This window comes from Lynx rufus, unplaced genomic scaffold (genome assembly GCF_022079265.1).
Source record: "Lynx rufus isolate CCGP_SWC_20201006 ecotype Redwood Valley unplaced genomic scaffold, mLynRuf1.p SCAF_17, whole genome shotgun sequence".
Lineage (NCBI taxonomy): Eukaryota > Metazoa > Chordata > Mammalia > Carnivora > Felidae > Lynx > Lynx rufus.
Genome location: NW_025814831.1, coordinates 38,108,412 through 38,128,900, shown reverse-complemented (window position 1 = coordinate 38,128,900; position 20,489 = coordinate 38,108,412). Strand labels below are relative to the sequence as shown.

Genomic DNA, 20,489 nt, shown 5'->3' with positions numbered 1-20,489 from the left:
GCGAAGCTTTAGTGAAAAAAAAGTAAGGGCTTTATGAGTTTTTGGACAAAAGACGCAGCTCATACGCAGAGCAAATGAGATTAACGAACCCCCAGTTACAGTGTTTGGCAAAAAGTCTGGTTGATGTCATGCTAAATTTCTTTTCAGAATCTGATGGATAAATTTGATTGTCATTCGCATACTCTTCTGGCATTTGAAAATAGAGATGAAAAAAATTTGCCACTGGTATCACCTAAGAAATTGGAGGAAATGAAAGCACGGTTTGTAACACTACCATTTCACCACTGCCGATGCCACTCGTGTTTGAGCACTAACGGGATGCTACAGGGACCAGAAAAGTATAGATTTTTAGATAATTTCTGACAAGGATTCTTTAAATCTTGATTCACAGTACCTTCACATTTTTTGTAATAGTAACATTACATCATACTAACATACGTCCTTTTTCATTGGATGGTAGGATATGGTGGTAGGGTAAGTTCTAGAAATGGAGTCAGAAACCGAGCTCCGTATCTGAGTTTTGGCCAAGTTACTGTCTTTTGGAGCATGTATCCTCATTTGTAAATACAGAATAATGATAGCCACCCTGTTCGTGTCTCACAAGGATCCTGGGTGAGACAGGAGGAGGTATCTGAAAGCACTTCGTAAACTCTAAAATACTATAAATATAGAGATTATTTAACTGATGGTTGTCCACCTCATCCTCTCTTTTCTCATTATTCATGCACAACTTATTACAATGATAATAAGAGGGTTTTATTATTTGAAATAATAATGAAAGCCGTTTTAATATGTAAATGTTGAAATTATAGTTGCATTCGGTTATACAAAAGGTTACAAACTTAGTAAAATATTTTGGAGATTAACATTTAGTATAGGATTTTTTTTCTACAGGGGAATAGTTTCTTCAGATAATGTTCTATTAGATGTTTTCCTCTCAGAAATAGTTGTTTTATTCTTAGCCACAATATTTGTTTTACTCTGTTTAAAAGAAAAATTGGGGGGCACCTGACTGGTTCAGTTGGTAGAGCAATGTGACTCCTGATCTCAGGATTGTGAGTTCAAGCCCCACGTTGGGGGTAGTACATCTTACTTTAAAAGAAAAAAAAAAAATTTGAGGATACATCTGAGTTCCATGTGTTTAAAATAAAAAGCCAAAGGCCCAATATTTTTAGAAATGCCAAACAGATTATCTCGCATTTGGGCAGTAATATGAAGTTAAATTCTAAAACCTGAAATATTTTCCAGAATCAACAACATTTCGGGAGAAAAATTCATTCCACTTCTAGAATTTCATTACTATAAGTGCACAGTTCTTGGTCTGCTAGATGAAGTAAAATCAAAATTGGATGTTTGGAACGTCAAATATGGGAACAAAGAATCTGTGGAATTGTTGCTGGAAGATTGGCATGTAAGCTGTTTTATTTTGTGTCTTTGACAACCGTTCTCCATGTCTGGGTGCTAAGTTTGCATTTTTCCTTAAGACAGTTTCCCTTTACCTTTCCAGGTTTTGAGATGAGTTTTCTTGGTAGTTTTCATTAGCTTAAAATTACCTAGAGAACAGAATTTTAGGTAGCCAAATAACAGACATTGGGAGGAGTAAGAAAGAGAAAACCACATTATTTACCACAACAGGGAAGACTCTGTTAACCAGGCTAATTAACATAATAGTTACAAAAAGTTTCAGGTTATTAAAAATTTCAGCATTGACTTACTGGATGTCTTGTTTAAGAATTTTTCCCACTCAGATTCATGGTTTCATTCAAAAATTAATTTTTTTTTAGAACATTTTAATCTTAGCCTTTCGAGTTGTAAGAGTGGGAAAGACAGTACATTTTGTCTTGGGGCTTATTTTTGGAGAAGGGGGTTGGCTCTTGAAATTAATGGGAAAAAATGTTGCAAATGATTTAAATATAAATATATTCTTTTGTAAATTAAAAGCATCCTAGAAATGTCATTTCTGCAGTTAGGAATTAATATCATTCTTTCTGTTTCCCTTTTTTTGGAATCAGTGGCAAAAAAGAAAAATCCAAGATTGTAAATTTCAGTGCAAAAATTGAACAACACAATCAAGACAGATTTATTTAATAATTTATGATTTAAACACCGTACGTTCCTGAATAGGAGACATCATTCTCAATTAGACTAGGTTTTGAATGTATTTCCTACTTTGTATTTTTCATTTTTCCATTTAAGTAATCATACCATTGGAATTTAATAAGTATACAGTAAATATGAGCTTTTAATTAACTGTATTTTTCAACAGCAGAATTTGCTTGCTTAGGACACATCATAATTTGACTAATGGTAGTTACTCAGATGTTTTTGTGGGATGGATGTTATCTATTTACAACATACTCTCATATATCTAATAAAAATTATTCAATATTAATAAAAGTTGTGAAATAAAAGAAACTGGGATAAATTACGCAATATTAATAAATATGTGAAGTAGGAGCTTTTGAAAATGGTATATGTAACTTACCTTTTCCCACAGGAGAAAAACCGTTGTGGAACCATATCACAGCAATGATGAACTTTGTTAGGTCTCATACCTACATAGTGTTCATACTTCTGTTTCCTAGATCTTAACCGACTTTCTTCATGAACTACTCTTCTTTTCTACCCAAATATATAGTAGTAAAGCCTTAAGGAAATTTTGGGGCCCGAGTGCTTCATCAATATTTATCTTTCTCTCTGGATTTCTTGACACATTTTTAATGGTAAAAAGCTGTCAATATAATTTTTCCTTTTCCCCCCCAGAAATTTATTGAAGAAAAAGAGTTCCTAGCTCAACTTGAAACTTCCCTGCAAAAGTGTGAAGAAATACATAAGAATTTAGGTAAAGCTATACAGTTACTTTTTGGTGAAATGACCACTTAAAAATAGCACGTGGGCGCCTGGGTGGCTCAGTCGGTTGTGCGTCTGACTTCGGCTCAGGTTATGATCTTGCAGGTCGTGGGTTTGAGCTCTGTGTCGGGCTCTGTGCTGATGGCTCAGAGCCTGGAGCCCGCTTTGGCTTCTGTGTCTCCCTCTCTCTCTCTGCCCCTCCTCTGCTTGTCCTCTCTCTTTCTGTCTCAAAAGTAAACAAACATTAAAAAAAATAGCATTTTATCTGTTTCACTTTCTTTATACCTTAACGTTTTAGGAATTGGTTTAACATGTGTTTTCTTTGGAAAATTCTTGCGTTCACTTTTATTTATTTATTTATTTATTTATTTATTTATTTATTTATTTTTTATTTATTTTGGGACAGAGAGAGACAGAGCATGAACGGGGGAGGGTCAGAGAGAGAGGGAGACACAGAATCGGAAACAGGCTCCAGGCTCTGAGCCATCAGCCCAGAGCCCGACGCGGGGCTCGAACTCCCGGACCGCGAGATCGTGACCTGGCTGAAGTCGGACGCTTAACCGACTGCGCCACCCAGGCGCCCCAACTTTTAATATTATCACAGTACATATTTACTTGACCATTGACAATTAATATGCAAATATTTTTCTTGGTATTATTTTATTAATAAAAAACTGTTTTCTAAGATTACTTTCTTGTTTTGTTAACATTATAGATGGAGAATATCAGGATATTAGCAAACAATATATGGCAGTGGAATATGATATTTGTATGTATAGAAAAAATATATATAATGTCAAGTCCACTCTTCAGAAAGTTTTGACATGTTGGGCTACTTATCTGGAAAAACTTCGCTTACTAAAGGCTTGTTTTGAGGAGACAAAGAAGGAACAGATTAAAGAGGTATTTTCAGTCTAATGTTACCTCCTCAATTTTCTTTTCTTTTTTTTTTTCGTTTCGTTTGGAGATCCTCGTTTTCAATCCAAAAATGAGAGGCCGGGGAAGAGTGAACATGACTCTTGGAAATATTCTTCAAAGTATTGGAAAGAGTTTAGTTTCTTTCTAATACAATTGCCAAAAGGAAGTTTTCTCCTCATTGTAGGTTTTACACACACACACACACACACACACACACACACACACACACACACAGTAGCTTTTGAACGATATATTGCTTAAGTTCTTTGGAAGGAAAAGAAAAGACTTGGAATATTCAATAGCTTATAGACACATTTAAAATAACTTGATAGTTTAAAAAGTTTTATTTTTCCATTTGGGTGAATACCTTTCAGCTCTAAAATCTTCCTGTATTTCCAGAGGAAGGAAATGCAGAATACCTTAGACTTATGTGGAGAGGTGTGGAAGAAATTTCAACGTAATTCATCAGTGTTTTCACTTGCTAGTCATGTCATAATCTGTTTTATGATTATTCTCTGGGATAGTTTTTCTTTCTTTCATTTCTTTTCCTCTGTTGCAAATGGTTATCTGCTTGAAAATAATTTTGATGAAAAGTCTCAGATGAAACATTTTCCAAATAGACACTAAAGTTCCTCAGCTGAAAATGGGCTGTTTATATGAAAGTAAAATTTGTGATAAGTGTAGGAGTGAGTAAAGAATATTTGAGGGGTTGGTGAGTCATTCTCCCTGTCACCCACCTATAGTGATACTAAAAATTCAAATCTTTGGCTTTCAACGATTCTTCTGTGTTTAAAGACCTTTTTTTAAATTCTGATTTTAATTCTAGTAGTTAACCTACAGTATAGTAGTAGTGTCAGATGTACAATAAAGTGATTCAACACTTTTCATGCAACATCCAGTGCTCATCACAAGGGCACTTCTGAATCCCCATCATCTATTTTACCCATCCCCCACCCACCTCCCCTCTGGTAATCATCAGTTTGTTCTCTGGTTAATAGTCTGTTTCTTGTTTGCCTCTCTCTTTCCTTTTTTCCCCCCTTTGCTCGTCTGTTCTGTTTCTTACATTCCACATATGAGTGAAATCATACGGTATTTGTCTTCCTCTGAGTTATTTTGCTTATCATAATACTCGCTGGCTTCATCCATTAAAGATATTTTATTAAGATTCACATAAATGAGAAAAAAAAAACACTATAAGCCTTGCACTTCCCAAACTCTGTGCTGAGGTGCCCTGAGCTTCCAGAGGACTTTAAAGATAATTTAAATTTTGAGGGACACAGCAACATCAGCCTGTTGGACACCATACAGCAAATAACTACCAAGTGGTTTGGACCCGACTACTTGAAAATGAGAACCGTTAGATGAATCTCCTGGCATAGGGAATTTGTGAAAAAAATTACCGAAACATTAAGGGCACCATGAACCGATAAATATTTGAGAGCCTTTGCTCTAAGCTCATTAGCCACTTAGAAAGGCGGAACATCAGCTGCTTCCTTAAAGTTCAGGACCAAGAGCAATGACAGCTGGTGCCTGGCAGTTAGTGATTAGGGATGAAGAGCTAGTCCAGCAGGGATGGGGAATCCTCTGAGGGGAGGGTCAGAGTGTCTGCAAGAACCTCATACTCACTTTTGCTTAGAATCACTTGGTAAAGATCTATTACGCATAACAGAAAGACAAGTGTTGTGTCATTAAAAAGTGTTGCTTCTATGTTGTGTAGATTCCCTTTGAGACAATATCCCAGTGGAGTGTAGAACATACTACTTTAAATGAAGTGGGAAATTTCCTAATTCAAGTCAGTAATGATGAAGTTGGATCATCTATTTCTAAAGAACTGAGAAGGCTGAATAAAAGATGGAGAAAATTTATTACAAAAACTCAACTTGTAAGTGTTTTTGTTTTTGTTTTTTGGTAACCGCTTCATTGAGATCTAATTCCCATACCATACAATTCACTCATTGAAAGTGTATAACTTAGTATATTTAGTATATTCAGAGTCGTGCAGCCACCACCATCATAAATTCTAGAACATTTTTGTCATCTCCTAAAGAAACTCTGACTCCATTAGCAGTCACTCTCTACTCTCTCCCAGCCTCCCCAGTGGCCACTGATCTACTTTATGTCTCTGTAGATTTGCCTGTTCCGGATATTTCACACAGATGGAATCAAATAGTATCTGGTCTTTTGTTTCTCGCCTTTTAAACTTAGCATAATGTTTTCAAGGTTCGTCTGTGTTGTAACGTGTCAGTACTTCATTTACTTCTTATGGCAAATGATAGTCTATTGTATGGATACCCAGCATTTCATTTATTGATTGATCACTTTATGCACATTGGCTTCTTTCCACCCTTTTGACTATTATGAATAGTGTTGCTGTGAACATTTATGTCCAAGTTTTTTGTTTTTTTTTTTTAAATGTTTATTTTGAGAGAGAAAGAGAGAGAAATAGAAAGCAAGCAGGGGAGGGGCAGAGAGAGAAGGAGAGAGAATCCCAAGCAGGCTTCACACTGTCAGTGCAGAGCCCCACACGGAGCTCCAACTCACGAATCATGAGAATCATGACCCAAGCTGAAATCAAGAGTCGGACGCTTAACTGACTAAGTCAGTCATCCCTTATGGACAAGAATTTGTGTGGACATGTAATAATACAGTTTTGTAGCTGAAATTCATTTACCATTATAGAACAACATAAGCATTTTTGCAGACATATTTCAACCTCCTTAAGAACATACACGGAACTTTATATGGCTTTTTATTTAGCATGGCGCCTTATAAAAGCAGACCTTTAATAAATAATTTTTGAACTTAAATTATTCTATTTCTTATTTTTAATAATTTTAGATGGAGGGGGGTTTTTTGTTTTTTGGGGAAATGCTCCTACTTTATAACATTGTTATTATGTGATAAATCCCCAAAATATGTTGAATATATTATGTCCAGTTATTGTTAGTGATAATGTATCTTCACATAAAAATATGGGCTTCAGGGTATCTGGGTGGCTCAGTTGGTTGAGCAACTGACTCTTGATTTTGGCTCAGGTCACGATCTCACGGCTCGTGAGCTCAAGGCCCGCATAATGCCTTGTGCTGACAGTGAGGAGCCTGCTTGGAATTCTCTCCCTCTCTTTCTGCCCCTTCCCCCCTCCCCTCACTCTCTATCTCTCAAAGGAAGTCAATAAGTAATTTTTTAAAATGGACTGTAAATTTTATGACAATTTTTATAGGAAATGAAACTGCCACTTAGAAAAAAACAGGATCAGCCCATTTTTGACAATTATGAAAATACTCAGCTACGTGAAGAAGAAAAACCAACTGTTGATTTTTCAATGGATATGTCAATAGAACTTCCTGAAAGTCATAATCAGCATGTAAAGGTAAAATAGTCATACTTTATGTATTTCACTTGTATATAGCTATACCGTGGCTATTTTTCTTTTGTTAAACCTATATTGTTGAAACAGTGGTAAATGTGATTATTGGATAACACTTAAAAAAATTTTTTTTAACGTTTATTTATTTTTGAGACCGGGAGAGATAGAGCATGAATGGGGGAGGGTCAGAGAGAGAGGGAGACACCGAATCTGAAACAGGCTCCACGCTCCGAGCTGTCAGCACAGAGCCTGACGTGGGGCTCAAACTCACGGACCGCAAGATCATGACCTGAGCTGAAGTCGGACGCTTAACCGACTGAGCCACCCAGGCACCCCGGATAACACTTAAAATGTGGTCATTTTCCACTAGAATGTTCCACTAGGATCCCTCATGAAGGAGGCTTCAGCATTCAAGTCTGTGTCTCTCCCTCACTCAGGAATTCCGCAGATGTGCAGAAGCCGTCATGACTTCTGAGCTGTGGACACTGAGTTGATATTTTCTTCAGATGACTTCTGACTCTTGCTCAGGGATTGTCTAGCTTTGGTCTAGCCCCTGGCCCATGTCTTACTTCCTTTCTGTACAGTAGGGGACAATATAATCTTTATTTCTTGCTTTGTTGTTTAGTTTAGAGGACGATTTTATTTTTATTTTTTTCAACGTTTTTTTATTTATTTTTGGGACAGAGAGAGACAGAGCATGAACGGGGGAGGGGCAGAGAGAGAGGGAGACACAGAATCGGAAACAGGCTCCAGGCTCTGAGCCATCAGCCCAGAGCCTGACGCAGGGCTCGAACTCACGGACCGCGAGGTCGTGACCTGGCTGAAGTCGGATGCTTAACCGACTGCGCCACCCAGGCGCCCCTAGAGGACGATTTTAGATTATAGGGAAGACTATGGAAAAGGAACAAAGAGTTTATACACATGTAAGATAATACCAGTGATTTTGGAAATGTGCCTCCTTCCGAATAATAACATATCCAATTTCACTTAAATTAAGTTTGGACTGACTTTGGCCAGTTGCTGGGATGGAGTGCTAGTGTTTGGCACCATAAGGAGACCTGATCAAAGTCTTGAAAGATCTGAAGTTGTGCAATACGTTTATAGAGGAGAAGGACGTGGAACACTATATTTCTCTAGTACATTTAAGATATCTGATTAACAACAGCTTTAAGGATGCACCTGTCATGCAGAGCTATAGCATAACCTATAGGATATTGAGAGGTTATCAATGGGAAAAGGCTTAATTTTGTTGAAATTGGATTCTGAGTCTCTTCTTGGTGATGTTTCATGACTACTGTCACTCATAGTTGTATTTACTAAAATTGTACGTGAGTTTTAGAAATGTATCTATGGAGTTACTACCCTAATTTTCTAAGCTTTAATCTTCTTATCTATAAAATGAAGATGATAATAACTAAATGATAGGAATGATACCCTCATTAAGAAAACATAATGTGAAGGGCATCTGGGTGGCTCAGTCATTTAAGCATCCAACTCTCAATTTGGGCTCAGGTCATGATCCCAGGTGGTGGGATCAACCCCCCATTGGGCTCTGTGCTGAGCATGGAGCCTGCTTAAGATTCTCTCTCTCTCTTTCTCTCTCTTTCTCCCTCCTCTGCACCTTTCCCCTGCTCGTGCTTGCTCTCTCTCTCAAAAAAAAAAAAAAAAAAAAAAAAAAGAAATAAAGAAAAAAAAGAAAACATGAACAAATTTTTTACTTTTTAAAGTGATAAATGCAATCATAGAGTGTGATTATCATTATCCAAAAAGTAGGTTTTAAGTTACTAAAGTATGTTGCATTAGCAGTCTTCAGGAAGAAAAGAGATACAACTTTTTCTAATTGAAAATTATTTTAGGGGTGCCTGGGTGGCTCACGTCAGTTGAGTGTCTGACTCTTGGTTTCAGCTCAAGTCACGATCTCACAGTTTCGTGAGTTCGAGCCCCATATCGAGGCTCTGCACTGACTGCTGAACCTGCTTGGGATCCTCTCTCTCCCTCTCTCTCGGCCCCTCACCCATTTGTGCTCTCTGTCTCTCTCAAAATAAATACACTTAAAAAGTATTTTATAAGTGATGTTGCCATTTTCTTAGCGGTAATTTTGAATGTTGTAGGCTGGGGAAGGACATGAAAAAGAAAATGAATTCACAGGGCAACTCAAAGTGGCTGAAGATGTTGAAAAACTCATTGAACAAGTGGAAATCTGGGAGGCAGAAACTGAATCTCTTCTGGAGCTTCTGAGATGTCATGAGGGGGTAGACGCCTCAGTGGAAGAATCTTTGCAGGTAGGAGTGCAAAAGTATTAAGAAGCTTTCGTGGTTGTGGACTTATGTACTAAGACAAATACAAGGTTTTAAGGTAAATAGTAATAAGACTGCTGTTTGAACTTTCTTTGCTGAGCGTTGTAAAAATTGCATGCACTGTCATTCCTAGATCATTTGCTGAGATTTTGCCTGAGGACAGAGGATAGATTAGGAGACCACTAATGATACCTTACAAGTCTCAATTCCTGAACTGATTTTCCCAGCCACCTAACGGAGATTAAAATATTCTCTGGTTTCAGAGAGCAATGAGGAGATGAGTCAGGATGTGTCAGATAGGTAGGTCAGTTCAGCGAGAGTATAAGAGATTATACAATTTATGCTTTGAAAGCTCACCCGTTGATGAAGCCACCTACCCTTCCTTCCTTGATGCAGGGAGGGTGACGGATGTTGTTAAAACCTTTCTGTCTTTATTCTCGGGCAGTTGACTCATTGAAAAGCACTGAGGGAATTGTGTGTCTTAATATCATTCAGTTCTCCTGGGGAAGGAGTTACGACTGAGGTTTTTACTGAGTTCCAGCTCAGCTATAAAACTTATGGAGCATGTCATAAATTACAACAAGATGGAAAGTTCCTGGAATGAAGGGATATTCACGTAATTCTTTGAAATCCAGATTTCTGAAAGGTGTATAGGTAGCATTTTGTGTTTTCATGGTTTATACGAATCGCGTTTTTTATCGTTTTGAAAATATTGTGTAAACGTACCTGTGCCATCTGCCAGCACTTTTTACTTTTGTTTTATTTTTATATTTACTTATTTGTTGTATCTGGAATTCGTTTGATGAAAGAAATGAGTAGGAAGGAGAAATTCAATATTTTAAAAATATTTCAAAACGATGACAATGATCCCTCTTATAAACAATGAAAATACAAATATGCTTATATAAGGATATACTTATATTAACAAGAAATTAAGTAGATCTTTATTAGAGCAAGATATATGGTGAAGTAAGAAAAGCAAATTGGTGAACAGTACCAGTGATGTGATTTTTTTTAGCCTTTTTTTAAAACAATTGCTTTTTTGTAGTAAATGGATTTATATCCATAGAAAACTGTGTGTAAGGATATACACATAACTAACTCTTATCTTGATCGTGCATTAGGCCCCAGTCTTGGCACATTTCCTGATGTCTCATACATGTAAACCAAGTAACCAGATATTGTTACTTTTATAATTAGAAGAGAAAAAGATGAAAATATAAATGAATGTGCTAACTGTAGAACATTTAAATAATGTACAAAAGCATAAAGAGTAAAAGCACCATGATTCCACTGCTCTCAGATAAATACAGTCAACATTTATATAGTTAATATCAAACAGTGTAACTTCTATTTTATCATACTTTTGCTACCCTTGAGTTGTAATTAAAATTTTTTGTGCTGATTTGATAACTGAAAAGTGGTACCTCATTATTATTTTAATTTGTACTTATTTAATTACATGTAAGGTTGAACTGTCTTTCATGTATTTATCGGCCATTTGTTTTTGTGAATTATCTGTTCTTGCGTTTTCTGAATTTTCTTTGGGACCTTAGTACTTTTCTTTCTTTTTTTTTTTTTTAACGTTTATTTATTTTTGAGACAGAGAGAGACAGAGCATGAGCAGGGGAGGGGCAGAAAGAGAGGGAGACACCGAATCTGAAACAGGCTCCAGGCTCTGAGCTGTCAGCACAGAGCCCGACGCGGGGCTCGAACTCACTCACTGCGAGATCATGACCTGAGCCGAAGTCGGACACTTAACCAACTGAGCCACCCAAGCACCCCAAGGACCTTAGTACTTTTCTTATTGAATTTATGAGCTCTTTGAATCACGACGCCTTTTCATTTGTGTGGCAAATATTTTTACCAAGTTGTTGACTTTTAAATTGTTTATTTTATTTTACATGGAAAATTTTTATATTGATGTTCCTACTCTCATCCCTAAAAAGGCCCCTTCACACCCAGAGGGTAGATCACTTTTCATGGATAATTTCTTTTTGTAGTTTTCTATTTTATATGTAACTTTCTGATCCACTGAAATTTATTTTTAGTGTGTTGTGTAAAGCATGGTTATAAATTTCTTTTCCAATAGCCATTTTTCTCCAATAACATTTAGTGAATCTCCTTCCAACCGATTTGACTTAGAACAACTTCATTTTGGGGTGCCTGCGTGGCTCAGTCTGTTGGGCGTCCGACTTCAGCTCAGGTTATGATCTCGCAGTTCTTGAGTTCGAGTCCTGCATCGGGCTCTGTGCTGACAGCTTTGGATTCTGCTTTGACAGCTTGGGAACCTGCTTTGGATTCTGTGTCTCCTTCTCTGTCTGCCCCTCCCTGCCCTTACCTGTGTGTGCATGCTTGTGCTCTCTTCCCCTCTCTCTCTCAAAATAAACAAACATTTAAAAAAAAGAGAACAACTTCATTTTAAGATTTATTACTGGGGCGCCTGGGTGGCGCAGTCGGTTAAGCGTCCGACTTCAGCCAGGTCCTGATCTCGCGGTCCGTGAGTTCGAGCCCCGCGTCAGGCTCTGGGCTGATGGCTCAGAGCCTGGAGCCTGTTTCCGATTCTGTGTCTCCCTCTCTCTCTGCCCCTCCCCCGTTCATGCTCTGTCTCTCTCTGTCCCAAAAAAAATAAATAAACATTGAAAAAAAAAATTTTTTTAAAAGATTTATTACTACTCTCTCAACTTATTTGACTATTGGCATTGTATTACTTCTAGGCTTTATTTTATTGAAGTGCTTACTTCAATAAAGAAGTGTAAAGAATCTATGACAGACTGTGTTTCTCAGAATCTCATTGTACTAACATAACAATTTTTTAATTAAGTTTAAAAATAACATTTTTAGAGTACAAATGTACCTCGCTTTGGATTAATAATAATTAACTTTTTATGATTTCCTGACCAGAGTAAGGTTAATGTTTAACATATAACCTGAATATTTATTGTGGTCTCACTTTGTTTTCATAGCATCTTATTGCCAAAGGCTCTATGTATGAAGAGCTTGTGTCTAGAATTGAAGATACCTTACAAATGGATGTGCAGAATATTTCCAGCCAGGAGTCCCTTCAACATGTTCTCACAGTTGGGCTTCAGACAAAGATTCAAGAAGCGAAAGAGAAAGTTCAGGTCTCTCTTTAATATTTCGTATTAAGTGAATCCAGTCTTTAAAACTGAGTGGTCAGTAGGAGGATGGGGAAGAGAGGGAGGGATTGCCCTCTAAGTTGGAAACGTTTTATAAAATATTACTTTTGTGTTTTATGTGTATATTTTAACAATTTAGAGCACATTGAAAAATATCAACATAATAAGTAGGATATTCTTATGTCTAGTGGGAAAATAAGAGTCACTCCTCAAAGACTGTATTTGTTAATTTGTGACTTACTGAAAAGCTGGGCCAGCTGTTGAGAATTTTTTGTCTTTGCAGATCAGTATGGTGAAATTAGTTTCCGTGTTGAAAAACTCAGCTGATGCTTCCCCAGATCTGGATGTCAGGCTGAAAGTGGAGGAGTCACAGAGGGAACTTGAATCATACATGACAAGGGCTGAGCAATTACTTGGACAAAGAGAGAGCCGGAGTGGACTAATTTCAAAATACAAGGTGGGACTCTCAACCGTCAAATGTAGGCTCTTCTTTTTTTTTTTTTTTTTAACATTTATTCATTTTTAAGAGACAGAGACATGAGTAGGGCAAGTGCAGAGAGAGAGGGAGACACAGAATCTGAAGCAGGCTCCAAGCTCTGAGCTGTCAGCACAGAGCCAGCCTGACGCGGGGCTCAAACCCACAGACCGTGAGATCATGACCTGGGCCAAAGTCGGACACTTAACCCACCGAGCCACCCGGGCACCCCCAAATGTAGGCTGTTTATTATCAGCTACCTACCTCATGTGAAATCGAGATAGTTCCGTCACTGTAATCATGCACAAAGTTACTGTAACTTTAAAGAATTTCCCAGTTTTATATGTTGTTCCCAGAAACTATTAAAAATATACATGAATGTGAGGAATTTTTTCAATTTAAACTTTAGTATAGATCTGCCGAATGGACTCAGTGGTATAGTGTCACGAGCACAACTGATTGTACGATATTCAGCATGAGTTTAATTTTTCTTGCTTTTTAAATTAGTAAAATGGGCAGCATAATTCCAGCTGCCAAATTTGTTGTGAGACGTTAAATAAAAAAAAGGCACATGAAGGCCCTTGGAATAGGTAAAGTTCTCTGAATATAAAATAACACTTTTGTCATTAAAATGCTTTGATAGAAGTTATATGTGATTCTATGGGTAAAGATCCAGTGATGTTGTTTTGTGTGGCGACAGTTTCAGGTTGCTTTTTGCCGGTTTGATAGGCGACTCAAGATGTGTGCAAACCCGAGAGTCATTATTAATTAACATGATGGGAGGCACTTGGGTGGTCTATGAAGTAAAAGTACGATAAGGTCTCTACCATTGGACACATTGGAGAGGTAGAGTGATATGTGTCCTTTTGTTCCTTTATTCAATATTTCACACACTTATTGGACATTTAACATGAGCTAGACTTCTGGGGGGACCGCCCCACTCTTCTAGAAGAAGGAGCCTCTTTATTCTCATCATGGCCTCCTTCTCTTTTCTGGGCCTCAGTCCTCATCTGGCTTTCTGGATTGTGAACCCGACCACGGCCCTGTTATCAGCCGTCTCAACACTGCTTTTCCCAGGACCCCAAAGACCTCCCCTGCGTGATCGATTTCTGTTTGCATGTTGCTAGCCACCATCTTTGACCAGTTCCCTCGGCCTTTTTTTTTTTTTTTTTTTTTTAACATTTATTTATTTTTGAGACAGAGAGAGACAGAGCATGAACGGGGGGAGGGCCAGAGAGAGAGGGAGACACAGAATCTGAAGCAGGCTCCAGGCTCTGAGCTGTCAGCACAGAGCCTGATGCGGGGCTCGAACTCACGGACCGTGAGATCGTGACCTGAGCGAAGTCGGACGCTCAACCGACTGAGCCACCCAGGCGCCCCTCCCTCGGCCTTTTATTGTCGCTTGTATTCCTAGGTTGCTGAGAGTGCTGAACTGACCTTAAAGAGTCAGTGGTTCTTATGAATAATCACCAGGCTGGATTTCCTGGTGCTGATATGGTCAGCTCAGGAAAGAGAGAAGGAAGAGACAAAACAGAGGCTCAAGGCCCCTTCTCTCCCAGAGAGAGGGGTTAGAGGGGTCAGTCTGGCGCCATTTTCCTCCCGCTGAGGGTCTACCTTTTGGAATCTGAGGCCACAGATTTCCCCCCTTTTATCTCTGGCATTTAGTAAAGTAGAGCCATTTTCATGGCAGAAGCAAGATCTCTGCCCTGCCATGTCCCGCCCTGAGACCCCTGCGACTCCAGGGGCACATGAGTCGTGGGAGCCATCTGCCAGCATGTAGGGTTAGAGAGTCTCCCCAGGTAATAAATCCAGCAATCCTCACAGAGGCTTGGAGGAAGGCCCTGGGGCTCAGCCTTGTACCTTTTCCACAGTAGGCCCATAATAAATATGTCGTGAGCGCATGAATGAAATCCCACCGTGCTTAAGTGCCTTATTCCCTAAAGTTACTTTTGTCTTCTGTCTCCTGTAGGTTTTCTGTCTCTTTCACAAGCACCAAACTATTCTGTGTTCTGTCATTTCCTAATTAATTAAACTAGGTTTCTGCCAGGTAATTGCCAGGTCTATAAGAGCAGGTAAGCATGAGATAAGGAGCAGACGCGTCTCTGTCCACTGCTACTCCCTCTCTGGGGCAGGACTGCCAGTGTGGTTGGCCCTGGGCAAAACTTTGAAGTTGATGATAAGGTAATGTTGACTTGTTGCAGCCTAAAAATGCTTATGCACAATATTAAATATTGGCCTATTAATCCTACTATAAATTGTGTCTTCTTACAACACTAATCTCTAATACATGCTAGTATATTCTTCGTATCGTATTGTTAATGAAGGATGGTCCTCTATTCACTAGTACTTAGGAACTTTAGAGGAAACAGTGCCAGTGGCTCATTCCCCTGCACAATAATCCTTTCAATGATTTATCAGAGGGGTAACAAAAGTCCTTTTGAATATCCTAAGCAAGTCTTTATCTGGTCCTCAAATGTCTAACTACATTTGATTAATAAATATTTTGCAGTTCTTTTCAAAGTTATTCAAGAGATGCAAAAGGGATATCAACCTTACTTTACAAAAAGTCTCCCCTAAATCTTCATAGTCCCCAAAAAGTCTTTTCCCAGTTCTGCCCCTGAAAGACCTACCAAAATTAGCTTTGAGGACTTGGCAGTAGAATGAGACTTTTTTTTTTTTAAGATTTTATTTTTTAAGCAATCTGTATACCCAACGTGGGGCCCAAACCCAGAACCCCAAGACCCAAGAGTCGCACCCTCTGCTGACTGAGCCAGCCAGGCACCCCTAGAATGAGGCTTTCATGTTCTCATTTACGTTCTCTTTTTTAGGAAGCACTAATAATTCTAAATTCTAAAAGTCTGGTCAAGTATTTGAAAGCTGTTGAGGAACTGAAAAATGATGTAACTGAGGGTGTAAAGCTGTCTTTGGAAGAAGAGAGTAGATGTGTCTGTGCCAAGTGGGAGGTAAGAACATGCACATGTATCTGGGATTCTGCTTGTAGATCTGACCCTGGGCCCATTTGTCATCAGTCATTCCTGGCCATCCCCCGTGTACTTGGTATCACAGTGGGGGCTGATCCTGTGAGTTTCCCAGGGCCCAGTCAGGTTCTGTGTTCAGCCAATGACAACACGGCTTGGAGATTAGCGGGTGATTGGATGGGGGAAAGGGGAGAGTCCAAAGTCCCTCCCTTAGACAGTGTCCTTGGTGGCTGTGGGTTCCATGGTTCCAGATTCTGATGACCCTTCTGTCTGGGCTCCTCTGAAGCCTCCAGCCCAGCAGTGTAGCAGCCTTCTGCCAGTGTTCATCTCCGGATTGCCTTACTGTCCTCCCTTTGGCTTTTCTGATCTTTCATCTCGTGTGTAACTAGTTCCCTGCATTTAATTCCCTCTGAGTTAAATATTTAATGTTTCCTGGGTCCCTAGTTGGATCCTGACTGAGACAACATATAGACACGTATGCACATGTAGAGTTTCCTAGTGAAATAGGCATAGACTTTGATGGCAGACAGACCTCGATTCAGCAGCTATGACCTTGGGTAAGTTGTTTCACCCTCTAGGAACGTATCTGTTAAAATGGGGATGTGTGCAACCACTTGGCAGGATTATTGCAAGGATTTATCTAAAGCCCCACCACAGAGATTGTGTTCAATAAGCGGTGATTTGTATTCAGCGTGTGTGTCTGGAGAGAGAGAATAAGGTAATATAATTGAATGTCTACTGTTAAAGGCACTTAAAACGTATTTTATTTAACTTTATTGTTTTTTTTTTTTTATTTTAGAGAGAGCGTGTGAGTGGGGGAGAGGGTCAGAGGGAGAGAGAGAGAATCTCAAGCAGGCTCCACGTCCAATGTGGAGGCTGATGTGGGGCTCGATCCCATGACCCTGGGATCATGACCTGAGCTGAAATCAAGAGTTGGATGCTCACCTGACGGAGCCACCCAGGCACCCCTTAAAACATGCTTTTAAATAGACTTTAATTTAAAATAAATAAATTAAATGAAAAGTTAAATAAATTTCTAAATTTTAGAACAATTTTATTTATTTATTTATTTATTTATTTATTTATTTATTTATTTAGAATTTTAGAGCAATTTTAGATTTACTGAATTATTACAAAGATAGTACAGAGAGTTCCAGTGTACCCCATGCCCAGTATTATTATCCCTTATTATTATCATCTTACATTAATACGGTATCTTTGTCACACTTAATGGCCCAACAATGGTACGTTATTTCCTTACGTTTATACTTTATGCATGTTTCCACCGTGTTTCCCTCCTCTCATTTTTTTTCTATTTCAGAATCCCATCCAGGACATACATTTTAGTTCTGTGTTATTTCTCCATAGGCTCGGAATGTGTTTTGTATATGTTTTCTCTAGTCTCCAGCCTTGTCTTTTCCATTCTCTTAATGGTATCTTTCACAGCTAATACATGGTTCTAGTTGTTAGAAAGAAAAAGAAAATATGTTTCTGGGTCTGGTATATTTTAAAACATCCTTCCCAGTGACATAAAGATGAATCAGAATGTCATTTAAACTCTCTTTTCGACCCTTTGTTACTACAAATATTCTTATTGGGTTTTTGATGAAAATCTTTTCAATGTATTCTTTTCTCATAGTTAGCTAATACATGTGCCTTTGTGAGCTTTTTTTTTTTTTTTTGCAGTCTCTTCATCATGAGATGTCTTTGTATATTCAACAACTGAAAATAGACATTGAAAAAGGAAAACTCAGTGACAGTATTTCAAAACTTGAAAAACAAATAAATAAAGAAAAGAAACTAATTCGCAGAGGAAGGACCAAGGGTCTCATCAAGGAACATGAGGTAAACCACCTGTTTTCCATTTATATGTTGTCATCATTTTGGAGTTTCTCTTACATGGTTGTGTATGTCCTTCACCTCGGATTAAACCTGCTCTGAAAATTACGTCAGTCCTCTTGTCCGTTTCCTGGGGATTATCCCTTACGTGGTTCGAGTTCTAACTGCAGCCTGTGTTTCTTGCTTTTGGGACATGAGAAAAATTCAGCGTCAAGTTATTATTTCATGATTTCCCTTGCCATCGCTCAGTGGCCCCTGTCCCTTGAGACTGTGGTTGCAAATGTGTCACCTGTTGCTTAAGTACCCACAGTTGATTTTGAGGGGCACGGTGTCCTCAGAAGTGCTGCTTTTGGAAAAGATAGCAAGTCAGGATATAAGCATCTGGGGCAAATCTCATGCTCCATCTGGCCCCCATCCTATATGATTGCTTCTATTTATTTGACAGTATTGACTCTTCTTCTTTCCTTTAAACTGTTTACTGCCGTGGCTCTCCCAATATCAACCTCTCTTGCTTTTCCTTATTTGTTTTTTGGGGGGTGGGGAACTTCTTTTTACCGTCATTCACAAATTTCTCTCTCTTTTTTAAAGTAATCTTTATACCCAACGTGGGGCTCGAATTCATGACCCGAGATCAACAGTCACACAGTCTGCCAACTGAGCCAGGCAGGGGCCCCACAAATTTCTCTGTTTCCCTTGTGTTATCTTAATGTTTTAGTTTTGAGAGTCTCCATTTTTGGCTGGTTTCATGCCTGCCCTAGGGGGTTTTCTGCCCTTTGCGGCTTTAATGATAAAACCTTCTCTGCAGTGATAGTGCCTAAATCTTTATCACCACCTGAGTCCTTTCCTCTGAGGTCCAGATTCTGTTTCTGAGTGGTACATGTCCCAGTGTTCTTCAGAAACCTCCAGTTCAGCGTGTCCAAAACTAGCCCATAATATCTTCCCTCAAACTTTGCTCCCTTTTGTATCTGTTGGTCATGAAGCCACTGCAGCCTGAGAACTCCCCTCCTCCCCATCCCCTTTCCTTCCTGCTCAGCTGTGATGGAGTCAGTTGCCAGGCCTCATGGGTTACTCTCCAGGACACCTGCTTCCTCTCCTTCTTTTCCACGGTGTTGCCGTTGCCCTTGACCTGGGGCATCTTCCAGACCCATCAACGGAGAGACCCCTTTGAACCACAAATCCTATGTCACTGCCTCACTGTTACTCCCAGAATATCTCTAAGCCCCTTAGAACACCACGCAGGTGGGCCACAGTCTGGCCTCAAGACGTGCCTTCAGCGTCCCTTCTCCCGCGCTGTGCCCTCCAGCCACACTAGACTGATGTTCTTTCAGAACATCTGGAGCTTTCTTCCCCTTGGCTCTTCCTTCTGGTAGGAGTGACCTCTCTCGGCTCTGACTCGGAGCAGTCGGACTTGTTCTGGCCGCATCTCCCTCAGATGGCTCCCACATGTGGAGTGGGTTTTCTCGGACTCCTTAAGGCAGGCAGTGACCCTGTCATAACACTTGTCACACTATGCGCACATTATTTGTGTGACCACTGGAGGGGAGGAAAAAAAATTATTTTTTTTGACTCCTGAGGGTCCCCGAAAATGAAACCAACAAAGGCAGATGAACAGGAGAAAAGCGTACATATTTTATTGAATTTTTACATGCACGTGGGAGCCTTCACAAGAGAGTAAAGACCCAAAGAAGTGACCAGAGAAGGAATTTTTTATACCTTGTAGACAACAAAGCCATACATTTGTGAAGAATTGGCAAGGCAAAGATAAGGGTTAGTTTAACAAGGTTTGTTGGCAGATTTCTCCGGTACTGTCTCTGGGCTGATGAGAGTCTATCGCTAATAAAAAGAGACTTTATTTCCTGCCTGTAGGCAGAAAGCAGGGAGCTTTTTCTGTGTTTGCTGCTTCTTAATTGCCTTTAGCTCCAAATAATTTTCGCACCAAAGAGGCATATTTTTGGCGGCGTCTGGCTGGCTCAGTAGAGCGTGTGCCTCTTGATCTCGAGGTCGTGAGTTTGAGCCCCATGTTGGGTGTAGAGATGACTTTAAAAAAAAGGAGGCATATTTTGGGGTGACATATTCTGGTTTCATTCACTGCGTTACTAGACTGTGGTGAATCCCTTTCAGGCTGACTTCCTCATCTTTGTTTCTCCAGTGCCCATTACCACACCGGGCGCACAGCGGATGGCCTATAAAAGATTATGTTGTTAAAGTCACACACATCTGTTAGTTTCTAATCCTTATGGACTAATCACGCAGACTCCTTTGAAACACATTGCCTGCTTTATTTCCTCAATCAGGCCTGCTTTTCTGAGGAAGGCGGTCTGTACCAGCTCCATCACCACATGGACGTCCTGCGGGAGCTGTGTGAAGAGCTGACTTCACAGAAGAGTCAACAAGAAGTGAGGAGGGCCCTCAAAGATTATGAACAGAAGATAGAAAGACTTCGGAAGTGTGCTTCCGAGATTCACGGGGCGCTGCAGCCCGCGGTGGGAGGCGTGTCGAAAAACAAGTGAGTGCTTCATAAGATTAACTACACATCAGGGGAAAACAAGAGAAAGCCCCTTGCAAGATCGAATGACAAGGAGTGTTATTTATTCTCTTTTAGACTTCCTGTTTCTGCCTCTGTTT

General features: G+C 39.4%; 1 protein-coding gene across 1 annotated transcript in view; it reads left to right on the top strand.

The window, feature by feature from the left end:
* The window catches only part of SYNE2 (spectrin repeat containing nuclear envelope protein 2), a 286,324-nt gene that overhangs the window by 57,460 nt on the left and 208,375 nt on the right, over nucleotides 1-20,489 (top strand). Inside the window, exons 12-23 of the mRNA XM_047079535.1 lie at nucleotides 148-260; nucleotides 1,249-1,411; nucleotides 2,764-2,842; nucleotides 3,566-3,753; nucleotides 5,486-5,650; nucleotides 6,989-7,138; nucleotides 9,247-9,417; nucleotides 12,399-12,557; nucleotides 12,856-13,029; nucleotides 15,876-16,010; nucleotides 17,712-17,870; nucleotides 20,159-20,370. Coding sequence (XP_046935491.1) covers nucleotides 148-260; nucleotides 1,249-1,411; nucleotides 2,764-2,842; nucleotides 3,566-3,753; nucleotides 5,486-5,650; nucleotides 6,989-7,138; nucleotides 9,247-9,417; nucleotides 12,399-12,557; nucleotides 12,856-13,029; nucleotides 15,876-16,010; nucleotides 17,712-17,870; nucleotides 20,159-20,370 — 1,868 coding nt within the window. The remainder of the gene's footprint in view (nucleotides 1-147; nucleotides 261-1,248; nucleotides 1,412-2,763; nucleotides 2,843-3,565; nucleotides 3,754-5,485; nucleotides 5,651-6,988; nucleotides 7,139-9,246; nucleotides 9,418-12,398; nucleotides 12,558-12,855; nucleotides 13,030-15,875; nucleotides 16,011-17,711; nucleotides 17,871-20,158; nucleotides 20,371-20,489) is intronic.